The following is a 15913-nucleotide window of genomic DNA, read 5'->3' on the forward strand; positions in this document are numbered from 1 at the left end:
TGGGGTCATTCAGGGCACCAGAACGATGGCAGGAATGCCTTTAGATTGCTGGGGGCCCCTGTGTGCGTGTGTGTATGTGCGTGTGTGTGCATGCATGTGTGTGTGTGTGTATTTGTGCGTGCGTGCGTATGTGTGTGTGTGTGTGCATGTATGTTTGTGTATATGTGTGTGCGTGCGTGTGTGTGTGCATTTTTGGTTGTGTGTGTGTGTGCGCGCGCGTGTGTGTGGGGACGGAGGCATTATCGCGGATTCCAGCGGTGTGTGAGGTGGCTTGTTAGAAAGAGCCGTTGCGTAAGCTCCTGTGGGAGAGATATCAGCAAGCCTGTCGAGCTTCAAACCCTGGGCTGAGTGACAGGGGAGGGATGGATTCCCGCGTCATCCGTTTCTCAGCCTTCAGGGTGTGCCCGGTGAGGTCAGGTCACGGCGGACAGTTCGGTACAAGCCTGCGCCAATGCTATCGAGCCCTCAGACCAGGAGTGCCCCCCCAGTCCTGGTTCCCATACAGCTGCTAGGCCAGCCGGTCTTTGCTTGCACCCTAAATTCTGCTAACAGTTTAGATCCAAGAAGCCAGACGAGGTGAGTCGGCCGCTTCGAACGCTTCGGTTACCGGTGGAAGAACAACACAAACCTGCAGGCCCTGCGGCTCTGTGGTCCCCTGGCCTGGGCCCGTGCCTCAGATCATTACTAAACGACTGGCGAGTCACAGTGGAACTATGGAATTTATGCGTCAAACGCATCGATGAACAGTCAGGGCCGTCAAATAAGAACTAGTCGGGCGTCAATGGAAGGAGAGAGGGCGAGAAACGGGGCGGGAGACGGGCAGGGATGAGATGAGAGAGAGCGCTACGCGACCGCCTCTTTCCGTCCGCGCGGCCGCCTCTCGCTGCGGCTCTGGCCTCAGTCCCGGCCGGCTAATTGGCTTTTCGACACCCTGCGGAGACGCGTGCGCGAGTCTCACAAGTCGACCGTTGCCGAGCGCCGGCCAATCGCCCAGTTCCAACAGCAGCCCCCCCCGCTGAAAATTTCCGCGCGGGCATTCCAATCTTTTCCGGAGCTACGCCGCCATATTAGGGCACTCGACATGGTGCGCCACCGCTATCGCCGGCGAGAAGAATTCCGGGGATGGAGGAACCCCTCGCCCACGGGACGGTAGGACAATTCAAGAGCATCTCCTCGGAAGCCGCCGCTTCGGACCGTGCGTTTGAAACGGGGTTCAATTGAGGGCCGAGGTGACACATTGTCCGAGCTTTTAAGTGACACGAAAAAGTGATAAAGCAGTTTCCGACTGTTGGCTCTGTTGCAGTTTATGTACCTGATCCTGCCGCACGTGTAGTTTTCAGGCGCTTGAAATCTAAAGTTCTCTGCAACAAGCAGTTTACTTTTCTAAATTTCTAAAGTGTATTTTTTTCTTAATCTTTGCAGAGAACGAGAACATTTATTTTTACTTCATATTGGAAAATACATTTGAAGGGGTTATTAATCTAAATTAACATTATAATCCCTTCAAAAAATTGTTTTATGAGCATACTGAAAACAAATATATCATTCTTTAAGCTTTTCACCAAAATTGTTAAAAAGTTGTTCCAATGTCTTCCCTCAAATGGCACAAAATGACAAAGTGATACACTCCAGCTTTTTAATCTATCAGTACTCCGCCTCAGTTCATCTTTCACCACACCTCATTTCATTTCCATTTTATTATTAGGATTCTGTATGCACCAAACGCACATCCCAGCGCAATCTGCATTCAGGACCCAGCAAGTGAGAGAGACTGAGGAGGTTATCTGAGAAACGGTCAATGAAGCAGGAACTCATCCTCCTAAATACGCAGTTTATGAAATAAATGAACAGGCCAACATGTTATTCTCTTCCTATCCCACCCATAAAGTACTATAAAAACCGCCAAACTCTCAAGAAAACTGCAGAACCCCGAATCGCAACGATGTTTACAAAGACCTCATTAGGGAAAGGGTCCTGATAAGAACACACATAGGGACACCACACACACACACACACACACACAGAAAAAAATGCAGAGCTTCCCATTTCACAGATAAGGGAGCAAAAGAAAGAAAGAGAGAAGGAGAGAGAGAGAAAGAAAAAAGTCAAAACAGGAGTAAAGAGATGCCGCAGTGGGACCGGATCGAGCCGCACTCGCGCCGCGGACGTAAACTTTGAGGGGAAAAAAGCGGACGAGAAGCGTGCGTCGGACAAAAAGGGTCCGATAAAAGGGCCGAGCCAAAGGTTGGGGACAGTCACAAGTCACAACACGAGCGAGAGGAGGGCAGCAGCACTGACAAACCTGTCAGTACGGAGGGGTTGACAAATCCCGCCAGCCTCTCGTACCCTGTCACAAGACCCACAAGGACTCACCTTGCTTTTTAAAAAAAAATAAAACATTTCACAACAAACCACAAGAAGGAGAAGCGAAAGAGAGGAGCCCAGGAGAGGAGATTGAAGATATTTTTTTGTCTTTTTTTGCGTGGAAAATTTATATGATTTTTTGTGCGTCTATTATTTTAACAAATATCATTTCCATTGGTTGGATACCTGTGCCTGCAGATTACAGTGCATATTGCCGAAAAGGACCCAGGAACCCAACTCTTTCCTCATGACAATGGCTGTTGCCACGGTGATGACCTTCATCCCCCTTCTCCCTCTTCTCCTGCTGTGGCCCCGTTCGGGCCAGGGGAGCCCCATTCTGTCCCCGGAGGAGCCCCGTCTCGCCCCGGGCCTGGGGAACGGGCACGGGGGCTTCGTGGACCCCTCGCTCCTGGAGCAGGACGGCGAGCTGGACATGCAGAACCTTCTGGAAACCCTGCGAGGCCAGTTCCTCCGCACCTTCAACCTGACGGGTCTGGGGCCCCCTCCGCAGCCCAACGGGGGTCCCCGGGCGGAGCCGCCCGAGTACATGATGGAGCTCTACAACCGTTTCGCCAACGACCACACCGCCATGCCGGCCGCCAACATCGTCCGGAGCTTCAAGAATGAAGGTAACCCCGCCAGACCCACCCACGACCGTCCACTTCATGTTCCTTACTGTGCTCTTGCAGGGGTCTTCCACCCTGGTCCTAGGGAGCCAATGGGCATGCTGGTTTTATCTTTTCACCTTTAAAGCAACGCAATTTTCTTTCACAAAGTTCTCGTAATTTCATAATGCTTTGTGAGGACTTCAAAATCCACTGCATTGTTCAATTGCTTCAGATATTCTGGAGGGTGAATTATTGCAGCGATGAGCAAGAATATACTAGAATACAGCTTGTCGCAAATATAAAATACCTCCCAATTAAATGTAGAAACTACAATGAAAATGGCGGAGGGTTAGTTTGCCATGCAGGTGGTGCAGAAGTATGCACCATACAATAGACCCATTCCATTCCACTTCAGTCAATTCAATAAATGAAATGAATTAATAATGATCTATGGGAATTGTATCAATTAACTGAGTGAATTTAAATAAATCAAATTGACTGAAATTTTGAAAAACAAAAGCCAACAAATTATTATGATTCTTCTGTATTTATCACTTATTAGACTTCTACGGCATCTTAAAAATCCTTCATCCACAAATGATTTTCTTATCCAGGAATAAATTTTTCTTTTTTTTTAAACACCATTATCCAGGCTATTTTCTTATCCAGTTATACTAATTCATACCAAAAGAATAGTTTTCTAACCTCAGATCTGCATTTTTAGACACTTTATTAACAATAATGTTTTAAATGCTGTTAATACTGAAATACAAATAATTAGCGCAAGTGCTCACAACTTGCAACACCTAACCAAAGTCTACGCCAGACTGTCTGTATGTTATATTTTATTATTTATAATTATCAGGAATAATAAATACTTTCTAACTAGGGCCCTATGAAATTTAAGGCAGTGAAAATGTTATGGACCATGAAATCAGCTTATTCTCATGAAATTGGGCTCCTCCCATGTAAATTATCATTTGCCATGAAATACCAAGAGGTGCAGCATTTGCCAACTGCATGTACTGAAGCTTAGAAAATGAAAGCTTAGAAAAAGTTTCAGTGAACCTGGTTGGACCCTGATCATTACTGTAATATGCCCATAATCATACTTAAATACTGGGCACACATACCAGCGTGTGTATGAAGTGTAATTGTGCACAAATACAGTATGCAAATACAGACCACCCAATTACATGCAAGTATGCACTGAAAGTAAAGACCATGCAGAATGGTAACGTGTGATGGGTTGGTTACTATGTATAATCCATGCAAGTAAAGACCATGCAGAACAGTAACGTGTGATGGGTTGGTTACTATGTATAATCCATGCAAGTGGAGACCATGCAGTAAGGTAACGTGTGATTGCTTGGTTGCTATGGAGACCATGCAGTAAAGTAACGTATGATTGGTCGGTTGCTTCTCCTGCAGACACTTCTCCTGACAGCGTCGGCAGCGGTGGTGTGAGGAAGCACCCGCTGCTGTTCAACGTGTCGATCCCGCACCACGAGCGAGTCACCTCCGCCGAGCTGCGCCTGTACACCCTGGTCCAGCGAGACCGGCACATCTACGCCGGCGTGGACCGCAGGGTGACCGTGTTCGAGGTCCAGGGGGGGCAGAGCGCCGGGAGAACGGGGGACGAGATGAGAGACGAGAGCGACAGGATGAGAGGAGGCGAAGGAGGAGAGGAGGGCGGAGGAGGGGGGGAGGCCAGGCTGCTGGAGCTGGCCTCGCGGCGGGTCTACGGCACGGACAACGGCTGGGAGTCCTTCGACCTGACCGCCGCCGTCCACCGTTGGCGCAAGTCAGAGTACGGCACCACCCACAGGCTGGAGGTCCACATCGCCAGCCTCACCGGCGAGGAGGAGGAGTCAGAGGCAGAGGGCGGGGCCGGGGCCGCGGCCGGGGCCTTGGGGGGCGACATGGAGATCGACGTGAGCCCCGAGGCCAAACACAAGCCCCTGATGATCGTGTTCTCCGACGACCAGAGCAGCGACCACCGCGGCGACAAGCGGGAGATCAACGAGATGATCGGGCACGAGACCGTGGGCGCGGGGCTCCAGGACAACCTGGACCTGGACCTCAACGGGCTCTGGGGCGACGGGGAGGGCAGGGGAAAGCGGGAGGGCGAGGCGGAGGAGGACGAAGAGGCGCTCATTCAGATGCGCTCCAACCTGATCTACGACACGGCCTCCAGGATTCGCCGCAACGCCAAGGCCAACCAGTGCAAGAAGACGTCCCTCTACGTGGAGTTCAAGGACATCGGCTGGGACTCGTGGATCCTGGCGCCCACCGGCTACGAGGCCTTCGAGTGCAACGGCGTCTGCAACTTCCCGCTGACCAAACACGTCACGCCCACCAAGCACGCCATCATCCAGACCCTGGTCAGCATGAAGAGTCCACAGAGGGTCTCCCAGGCCTGCTGCGTCCCCACCAAACTGGACCCCATCTCCCTCCTGTACATGGACGAGACCGGCGTGGTCACCTACAAGTACAAGTACGACGGCATGGTGGTCGCGGAATGCGGCTGTCGATAGTCCCGCCCTCCGGAGGGGGAGGAGCTTAGACTCTTGAAACAGTGATGAGGAGGACATTGGGAGTTTTTTTTTTTTTTAAAGTAGTATCAGAAAACAAAATACACAAAATGGACTATAATTTGATGAACACCTTGCTGAAAGAAAGCCACCACTTCACAAGTTTTAAAAAAATTAAAATAATTTGCGCCAATCAGAAGGCTATAAAAATAACATAATTACCATAGAATATCACGGTCAAAGTATTACTTTCGTCCAGCTCCAACGTCTAAACTGGGCCTAAGGGGTAGAAAGTGGTAATGAGAGACTGGGAATCGATTTGAGAAATGTGTTTCTCTGGTATAGCAGGAAAGGTGGAGGCAGGAGAGTGGGGAATGTATGCCAGTGGGTGAGGGTGCGAGTCCATGTGTATTTATGTAAAGTTGCTGTAGGTTCTTACTGCTTGTAAATGTGTATATTTTGTATTTCAGGAAAGAGAATATTTAATTATGATGTACAGTACAATATAATTAATATAAATCTGTGATCTGTGAAATGAAAAAAAAAAACAAAAAAAAAAACAAAACAGGAAATCAGAATCAATGACGTGTAGTAACATTTTCTCTCTCACACACTCAGAACACACCCAACGAAATGTTTAAAAAATAAAAAGCCATCTAGCTCCTGAGTGAAATATCGGCTTACTCTATAGCAGGGGTGCTCAAAAAGGGCTAATCCATTTCAGGTTTTTATGCCAACTCAACTGCCAACTGCTCTCAATTATGTGAATTAGCTAAATGATCTACTTGACCTGACAAAGTTGTATGCCATGGCTGCTGACTGCAAATGTACCCTTTGGTAAAACATTTTTCTGTGGTCAGAGTAAAACATTTTGTTCTGTGGCTGGAGCAAAAATCAGCACCGAACTCTCCCTCCAGGAATCGGGAGTTGTGCACCCCTGCGTTACAGGCATAATTTCAGCACGGAGGTCCAGAATGTAGTGACCATGCATGTGATATACATGCATAGTTGGTCAGATCCAAATGTTACATCAGCAGTATAGGGAGAAACAGACTGAGGAACATGAATAGCTTGTGATATCCAATTGTCATTTTCTCTTCAGTTTTTTTTATGTATGTATTTATTGTCTTGACAGAGCCAGTACTGCACATGCAATGTACAGAGCTAGTAGGCCTCTGTCTGGGTTATCTACAGACCACAGCCAATGTGTTAAGTTGGTGAATCAGAGGGACTGGAGAAAGTTTGCGGTTTTAAGGACTGATATCTGATTGGATCAGGAGACTGACTCTGTGGGCTGTGGTGTCTCTTTTCCTGAACTGTAACGGAAAGTGAGTTTTCGGGGCGAGAGAATTCTGGCTGTGCTCGCCAGGTTACTGTGGCCTCCTACGATGAGGGTGAGAACAGAAGTACAGGAACCCCTTTAAGAGAGAGGCCATTGCTTTAGAGTAGATGTCCACCTTCAAATAGGCAACGTCCACCTCCTGCCTCAAAGTCCACCAGGGGCGGGTTAAATACTTTGGTTCCTGCATCTACAAGACTGTGACTTTGCCCTGTGACTTTAGTGTTGCATTCCCTGGAAAACTACAGGAACAGCTGTGGAAAGAGAGCTGTCGCCCTCCACCAAAAGTGTGAATTTCCACTCGCCAAATCTCCTCATGAGACAGGAATTTCCTGACACGCTGAAACGGACATCTCATCGCACAAAAACTCTGCCAGGACACAAAACATGGCAGCGTTAAAAGTTTTCACCGGACACGTCCGAGCTGGACGACCTGCGCGTTTCCACAAGCCTCCGCGATAATAAGCTTTCACAGGGTCCCGGAGGGCCGAACGCTGCTGCCGGGCCAGGGGCTGCAGAGCCCAGTGGAGCGACAGATTGGCTCTCCTCCACTGACACTGATTGCTTGATTCATTTCTTCCTCTCCTCTTATCATCGCTCCTTCGCTCGCCTCCCGCCCTCCCGACGGTCCAGCGAGGGGGGGGGGGGGGGGCTGACAAAGACAAAAACCTCCCCAAGCTGGACTGCACCGCTTCTCTCCGGCTGAGTCCTCGATGCCCCCTCTCCTCCTCTCCCCTCTTGTGGGGGGGGGGGGGGTTATCTTCCTCCGAGCCTCCCTGGGGAGTCACATGCCGTGCGACCTCCTCCCCCCTCTCCTTCACGCGGGACCGATAAGGAGGTGTTGAGACTGAGAAACATGCGCACCGTCGGCCCCGGAACGGACGCCATTCCCGAAAAGGGATGGGGGACGGAGGGGGAGGGCTTGTGCGTGTGTGATGGGGTGAGAGTGAGGGGTTGAGGAGGGCTGGGGTGGGGGTGCAGAGTGGGAGAGAAAGGCTGTCAAGATTCCTGGGTTTGAACAGCCACCGACTGTACTACTGGCTCCACTCACTGGCACATTGACCCTGCCCTCAACCTTCTGGGGCCCCCGAACACAAGTGCCTCTAACTCTCCACCTCCCTGTCCCTTGTCCCTTTTCCCCATCAATCCCAAACTATATTCTACTGTACTCTCTCTCTATCTCTCTCTCTGGCTCTCTCACTCTCTCTCTGTCTACCTCTCTCCTCTATCCCTCCCTCTCTACCTTTACTTCTCTCTCCCTCCCCACTCTCTCTGTATCCTTCACTGTTTTGGAATAGCGCCCCTCCAGCCCTTATCGATGCTCAGCTAAGAGGATAAGTGGTGGAAAAAAAATCCCACCAACCCCCCCCCCCCTTCCACCCCCAGCCCTGTTTGGAGACTCAAGGACAAATAACTGTCAGAATTCCTTCGCCGATGTGTCTGACCAGTCTGGAACTTTCTTAGGGACACAGTCACCCGTGAGCCTTGCCTTTCCCAAAAATCTGTACTCCACAAATACTCAAACTGAGCCGCCAACCCGTCTGTGCTGCTTCCGTTTATAGAACTCCTATTTATTTGATTAATTTATTGATTTTGTTGTTCCAAAGAGGTGATGATGTAAAACAATATATATTGTGTATACATACCAAAATTATACTTTAGAAAAAAAAACACAATGGAATTGTTTCTTTTATTTATAAAAAATGTTTTCATGCATTGTTCTGGTGATTGTTTTGGTTTTTGTTTTGTTTTTTGTTTGGAGCAATAATCAGTCAGCAAGTCATGCACATGGTTTATTCTCATACCTTAAACAACTTTTTTATTTTTTGTTGGTAACAGAAAATCAACAAAATTGGGGAAAGAGAATTTGTATTCAAGCTTGCAAGCTCCACAGATGCTTACATTTAAAAATTTCTTGTCAAATCACTTCAGAACAGAGGGGTCGGGTGTGTGCGTGTGTGCGCGCGTGTGTGTGTGTTTACGCTGGGGGAGGGGGGGTGGATGTGTGGGTGGGTCAGAATGCAAAGCTTTAAGTGATTATTGAGAACTAACAGCTCACAGGCTGCAGTTTACACATGTCAGACGAACAGAAAACCATGGGAAACTTACTGGAAGCTAATGAAGACGGTGGGCAATCTGCCTCCCTGGCTGACGGACTACAGGCGCGCGGTTCGACAGCTGCTCCGGCTGACCCCCTCTGCCTTCCCGCACACTTCCACAAGCTTAACTTAAAAAAAAACGTACCACATGCCAAATTATTGGTATAGGGACAGCAGGCCTCCAAAGCGTTCTATCAAGCCAATTGTTGATAGGTGTGTGATGTCATAAACACCAGCTCCTTTCTATAATGCACAGTGTACATTTAAATAAAGGGAATGCGCTCCAATCTTTGTGTCAATATTATTATTATTATTATTATTAGTAGTAGTAGTAGTAGTAGGAGGAGTAGGAGTATTATTATTATTATTATTATTATTATTAGTAGTAGTAGTAGTAGTAGTAGGAGGAGTAGGAGTAGGAGTATTATTATTATTATTATTATTATTATTATTATCATCATTAATGATTTATTTTAGGAGTTTTTAAATCACAGCTGATTTTTTCATAAATAGCAAGAGCAGAGAGATCAGGGATGCCCAGCCATGGACCTGGAGAGCCACACAACCCACAAGCATTTGAGACCCAATAAATCATGTGACTTAAATTCATAAAATTGAACAATTAAGTGATGGGGGACAACAGAAGCCAACGGGCCCTGTGGCCCTCTAGAATTGGAGACCCCTGTTCTAGGGAGACATTCAAGTAGGCCCTAGCTGTAGCAGTTTCATCTAATTTAGTTTAACGGTCAGACTTCATTGTTAATTCAGCAGCTTCCCAGGTTTTCTCTAAATAGGTTTTCTCAGAAATAGTCCTGGAGAAGTATTTTGGGCTTAACTATATGGGAAATCCAAAAATGCAATGACAAAGGGTTCAAACAGGCACTCTAGCTAACGTTAGCTCCTGTAAGAACCTGGGTGTACGCACTAATTTAGCTACACTAATATTTGCTGATATAGCACTTCTGAAACTTTTCTGATTTCTCGGACCGATGGTACATATAGACAGAAAAGAAGGCAGGACTCACAATTTGGAAAAATATATAATATAAAATATAAGGGGCTACTTTGTAAAAACAAGACAATTAGGCTAGGCTATCTTGGCCGTCATCATCGCCACAATCTAACTGATGGTGCGAAAGGAACTGCGAGCCGGCTCAGTCCGGCTGTCGCCATGGAGACCATGCCAAGCACAACAGATTGGCAAATACGCTGCCAGACACGGGGCGATCAAGTGTGAGAGTGATCCGTGTCGGTGTCGGCACCCTCTTCGAGCAGACGCTCTTGACGCCCGCGTCAAGGAGGGCCACTTGTTGAGAAGCAGGAACACGAGAAAGCTATTTGCTCTGCCGGGCAGTATGCCACTGGTAAGACTTGGGCAGGGACATTTCTCGCCCAACAGCACGCCAATAGCAACGCGCTGTCAGGTAAATAAAAAATAAACAGCGATGCCCACAGTCCAGACTGTTCGTCAAAGGTGGAATGTGCAGACCAAAAATTGATATGTCGAACCAGGACATACCGATACAATGGATAAATGAATGTAGCCCAATTACACTTACGGAATGGTCTCTGAACCAGTGGCTTTTCCTTTTTTGGAGGCAAAGATGTGAGAACTACCCATCTTCATTGCAGTACGTAGCCAAACTGCAATACCAAACTAGGAAGAATACACTCAGACGAGGCATTACATTTTGCTATATATTTGGCCTGGTGGTGGCGCTAGAGGGAAGATTGTGTGGTCACCAAAATCAGGAGGATTCTTTCTCTTGGGAACATGAAGGTGCACAGCAAATTTAATGGCAATCCGGCCATTATATTCCAGTGATGGTAAGTAAAAAAGTACATTTACACTATACTTTAGTAGGACCTAGGCGACTTTGTACTTTTGCTGAGTATAAACAATATTAGCAACTTTCACTTTCTACTGGTAAATGGTAAATGGACTGCATTCATATAGCGCTTTTATCCAAAGCGCTTTACAATTGATGCCTCTCATTCGCCAGAGCAGTTGGGGATTAGGTGCCTTGCTCAAGGACACTTCGACACGCCCAGGGCGGGGTTTGGTTTGAACCGACAACCCTCCGACTGCGAGACAATCAGTCTTACCTCCTGAGCTATGTCGCCCCCATTCTACTCCACTACATCGATAAATAAATAATGTACTTTTTACTGAAATACATTTCTATTGACAACTGTCGTTACTTGTTACATTTCCTACGTCTAATCGTCAGCCGAATGTATAACGTGGTGAAAACATGGACGGTCATTCCCCCCACCCACCCCCTTGAAAAATTATTTGGTGACTGATAAAGGGTGATACCGCCATCTACAGGGAATTGTATTATTAGACGAGAAGTAGTTCCGGTAGGACTTAATTGAGATCGTGTGCCATCATGTGCACCAACTGTATATGGTGTACACTGACTTGACTTGCATGGCATGTACGCGGCACAGCGCCAATTTTGCTAGCGAATCTCATTCTGTGCCAGTTTAGCAGCTAAAAGTCACTGTAGCTATATGCTAAAGTCAGTAGCCAGAGACTTAGAAATGGCAGAAGCGGAAATGGCCGCTAGGAGCGACGACGAACCTACCATTTCCAATGCCAGTGTACTGACGACCACCAATGGCCTTATTTAAAAGAAATGTTTACCTTTGTTGGCGTGCAAAACGACTCAAACAAGATGTAGAGGTTAATTTGTTTGCCACAACCCAGGGAAATAAGTGCCGTCAAATCTGAGGAAGCACATCGAGGTAAGCTAAATAACACTGGCTACAGCAACTGCTTTTCAAACCAAGATGAACTTAGCTAGCTCGTTTGCTGTTATTATTAGCCAAGCAGGAAAGTGTTTACTGCTGCTATCTCTATCTGTAGCCATGAAAATATTGTTGAATTGAGATTTCCTTTGGATTTGCTACAAAACATTATTAAACTCATTAGAATTAAAGTTAGTCTAGTGATTGCCTTTAACGTGCCGCACATGCATTGATGACCGAAAGGTTTTTTAAACTAGTAACAGTAGCGCAAAAATTGACTAGCTAAAGGTTGCGACGACACCTGGCAATCTCAAGTAACATTAGCTAGCTGGTTAACATAAGTTTGCGTGGACTCAATAAAGGAATAAAACATAATGTTGCTACAACCCGCATTACCTTGTTGGAGGGCACATGAAGAGTGAATGTGCAGTCAGTGGCTTGGGTCAGACACTCACGACAGTCATTCCAGTGCATTAGCTATGATGAGTTTGTCTTGTTAAATGTTTATCATTGAGTTTAGATAATTTCCTTTTTGACTCCCCTCACAAGAAACTAGGAAGCGAAGTTTACTTTTATCAGGTATACTTACGTTTACAATACAAGTTAGCCAGGACATTGGGGAACCCCCTACTCTCTGCAGTGAGTGTCATGGGGTCTTTAATGACCGCAGTGAGTCCGGACTTCGGTTTAACGTCTCATCTGACCGTGTGGGATAATAATGTACTTGTTTATGTTCACTTGCTGACCTGTCGGAACCGTTGACATTTCCGAAAACGAGGAAACAAAAATGTTCGGCGTAATAAATGCAGTCAGGAAATCCGTTAGCTGCCTATCCCAGTGTTCTGTCACTGAGGGCGACCGGCCGTTACTATATGTGGACACGGACTGGGTGCAAGGACCTCCGCCAACTGCAGAAGGTCAGAAGGCCGTCGTACGAGACTCAGAACTGAGGCTCGCTAATTGAATATTTACACAACCATTGAAATGTCTGGCCATTGTCAGTCTGCCCTAATGTCCACCAGCGATGTTGAAAAGGGAAGTTATTACAGTATTTGTTATGATCCGAAGCAAAATACTTCCAGCCCGGCCAGCGGGGGCTTGCGTTTGTTTGTCTTCTCATTACTCATTCTCCAGTGGCAACACTGCATTCATGTTGTGATAATATCCCTTTTGAATCATTCAGTGTTTTTAGGCCTCTGGTGTTTGTGCAAAAAAATAAATACAACCAAGCAGCACTTACTTTTGAGAAGCATTCAAAAGTGCAATAAATCATTTAGTGCACATAGTATGTGTGTGTGTGTGGGTGTTTTTGTGTGTATGTGCACAATGAATGCGTGTGTGTGTGCGTGTGTCTGAGCAAGAATGTGTGTGTATGTGCACGTGTGTTTCTGAATGTTTGTGTGTGTGCATGTGTGTGTGCAAGAATGTGTGTGTATGTGCACGTGTGTTTCTGAAGGTGTGTGTATGTGTGTGTGCACATGTTAATTGGAGACCCACGTCAGAGCAGGAGGGCTGCCACCCCCCCACCCCAATGCCCTCCTGCTCTGACGTGAGTCTGTAATGAACCCCTTAGCCGCACCCATGGCATCACAAGACTCTTTATCACTCCATAATCTCAGCAGTGCCCCCACCCAGCCCCTCACCCCCGCCCCCGCCCCCGCATCCCCACCTCCTGGGCCTGCCTGCACAGGTCCTGAGAGAGAACACTCAGTGATGTGATCACATATCTGAGCCTCGCATTCGCTGTTCCGTACAGTCTACCAGGTGCACATGCAGCCAGTGCTCTCCCTCCATGCAAGCGAACAGCGTTTGAACTTCCGCACGCATTGTATCTCTAACCCTCGCACACGGGCCAATGAGGCCCCTTTTTGATTCTCTCCATGTGGAAAAATTCTATTCCCCTAGTGCTAGAGACAAAAATGAAAAATTCCTGTGGTTATGGACCATAAATATAACAAAAGGTTCCTTTTTATCCTCTGAATACAGTGTAAGATGTCCCACGTCCTCTGCATTACTCCACTCAAATGTATCACATTACCTGTTTTTCTGTTTCTTGTGCTGAAAAGTTTGTGTGCATTTAGTCCTTCAGAAAAAATATCACCGCTACAAATGTAAGCAATATTTTTACAATATGTGACTATATAATATGTACAATATAATATACGGTGCACTCCAGAATGCACTTTGTTACTTTTGCTATGCACACTACATGGCCAAAAGTATGTGGACACCCAACATCCAACATCTAATCCAAAATTATAAGCATTAATATGGAGTTTGTCCACCCTTTGCTGCTATAACAACCTCCACTGGAAATTGCATTTGGAGTCAGAGGCATACACCATCATGACCAGGACCAGAGAAATGACCATGCCTGAAAAACAACTAATCTGCAAGCTAAGAGAACAGAAGGGTTCATTAAGAAGAATAGCACAGAAACTTGGTATATCCAAGTACAGGAGCTTGGAAAGTTTTGAAAAAGAAAGAAACCACTGGTGGACTGGTTTATGACAGTCAGACAAATCCGAAGACATCACCAGTACATTTTACATTACAGGCATTTGGCAGACGCTCTTATCAAGAGCGACGTACAACAAAGTGTATAACCTTAACCAGGAACAAGTCTGTTGAAAACCCTAGAGGGAAGTACAGTTCCACGTTAACCAACCACTTATTCAGTGATATTAGTGACATGTAAACAAAAGAAATACGCCAATGGACGGCGATTGACAAGTCCAGCACTGCTGTCTTTGTACTTCAGACAGCAAAAGTGCAGAGAACGACCATGTAGTTTAACTTGGACCCTGTAGGTTAATCTGATTAACACAAACAAAAACAGCAACAAAGCAGTCTATGCAAATAATACAAGCAATAGTTCAGTAGGCACGTGTGCAATAACTAAGTCAACTAAGATAAACAGCTTACCTACCTACAGCCCTAAGATTACATAGTCAACTAGAGACTACAGGGAGGGAGGGAGGGATGGGGAGAGTTGCAGCCTGAAGAGGTGAGTCTTCAGTTGACGCTTGAAGGTGGTCAGGGTCTCAGCTGTTCTGACCTCCACAGGAAGGTCATTCCACCATCGTGGAGACTGGAGACGTGACCGGGAAGCACAATTGCGAAGAGGGGGAGGTGCCAGGTGTCCTGAGGTAGCAGAACGGAGGGGTCTGGCTGGCATGTAGGGTTTGAAGATCTTGTGGTGGTATGCTGGGGCTGATCCCTTGACTGCCTGGTATGCTAGGACCAATGTTTTGAATTTTATGCGAGCCATAACGGGCAGCCAGTGGAGGGTAGTGAGCAGGGGGGTGACGTAGGAGTGTCTGGGGAAGTTGAAGACCAGATGAGCTGCTGCATTCTGAATGAGTTGCAGGGGTCTGATGGCAGATGCCGGTAGGCCAGCCAGAAGAGAGTTGCAATTGTCCAGGCGGGATAGTACCATTGCTTGGACCAGGAGCTGGGTTGAGTAGGTGGTGAGAAAGGGGCGGATTCTCCGGATGTTGTACATGAAGAATCTACACGCCCGGCTTACCGCTGCGATGTTCTTGGAGAGGGATAGCCTGTTGTCCATCACCACTCCGAGATTCTTGGCACAGGGTGATGACTTCATTAAGGTGTCCCCTAGGGAAATGGAAAAATCAAGGAGGGGAGAGGTTAGAGCAGGAATAAAGATTAGCTCCGTCTTACCTGGTTTGAGCTTCAGGTGGCGATTGTCCATCCAGCTCTGGATGTTCCTCAGGCAAGCAGAGATGCAGGCAGGGACCTGTGTGTCCGATGGGGAGAAGGAGAGAAAGAGTTGTGTGTCGTCAGCACAGCAGTGATAAGACAAGCCATGGGCAGAGATTACAGGGCCAAGGGATCTGGTGTATAAGGAGAAGAGAAGGGGACTGAGGACTGAGCCCTGGGGAACTCCCGTGGCAAGGGGGCAGGGTGGCGATACTCTACCAGCCCAGGCAACCTGGAAGGAGCGATCGGAGAGATAGGACTCAATCCAGTCAAGGTCTGTGCTGCAGATCCCTGTTGCTGCCAGGGAGGACAGGAAGATGGAGTGCTCAACAGTGTAGAAAGCAGCTGAGAGATCTAGCAGAATCAGGACAGAGAGGAAGGCTGCTCATGCGGCATGAAGTGACTCACTGACAGAGAGGAGTGCGGTCTCTGTCGAGTGGCCAGGCCTGAAACTGGACTGGTGGTGGTCGAGCAGGTTATTCTGAGAGAAGA

The 15913-nt window shown here is 47.3% G+C and overlaps 1 protein-coding gene across 1 annotated transcript; it reads left to right on the top strand.

Moving 5' to 3' along the window:
* Positions 1-8561, top strand: bmp10 (bone morphogenetic protein 10). The gene is made up of 2 exons (XM_064353783.1): positions 1-2993; positions 4404-8561. Exons 1-2 carry the CDS (start codon positions 2612-2614, stop codon positions 5507-5509), a joined length of 1488 nt encoding a protein of 495 aa, XP_064209853.1. The 5' UTR covers positions 1-2611; the 3' UTR covers positions 5510-8561.
* The last annotated feature ends 7352 nt before the right edge of the window (positions 8562-15913 follow it).

Source organism: Anguilla rostrata, chromosome 10 (genome assembly GCF_018555375.3).
Source record: "Anguilla rostrata isolate EN2019 chromosome 10, ASM1855537v3, whole genome shotgun sequence".
Taxonomy (NCBI): Eukaryota; Metazoa; Chordata; class Actinopteri; order Anguilliformes; family Anguillidae; genus Anguilla; species Anguilla rostrata.

Excerpts from the sequence above, each read along its gene's own strand:
- bmp10 (XM_064353783.1), top strand. The coding sequence starts at position 2,612 with ATGACAATGGCTGTTGCCACGGTGATGACCTTCATCCCCCTTCTCCCT. Across the intron at positions 2,994-4,403 it reads CCGGAGCTTCAAGAATGAAG|ACACTTCTCCTGACAGCGTC; the intron begins GTAACCCCGCCA and ends CTTCTCCTGCAG.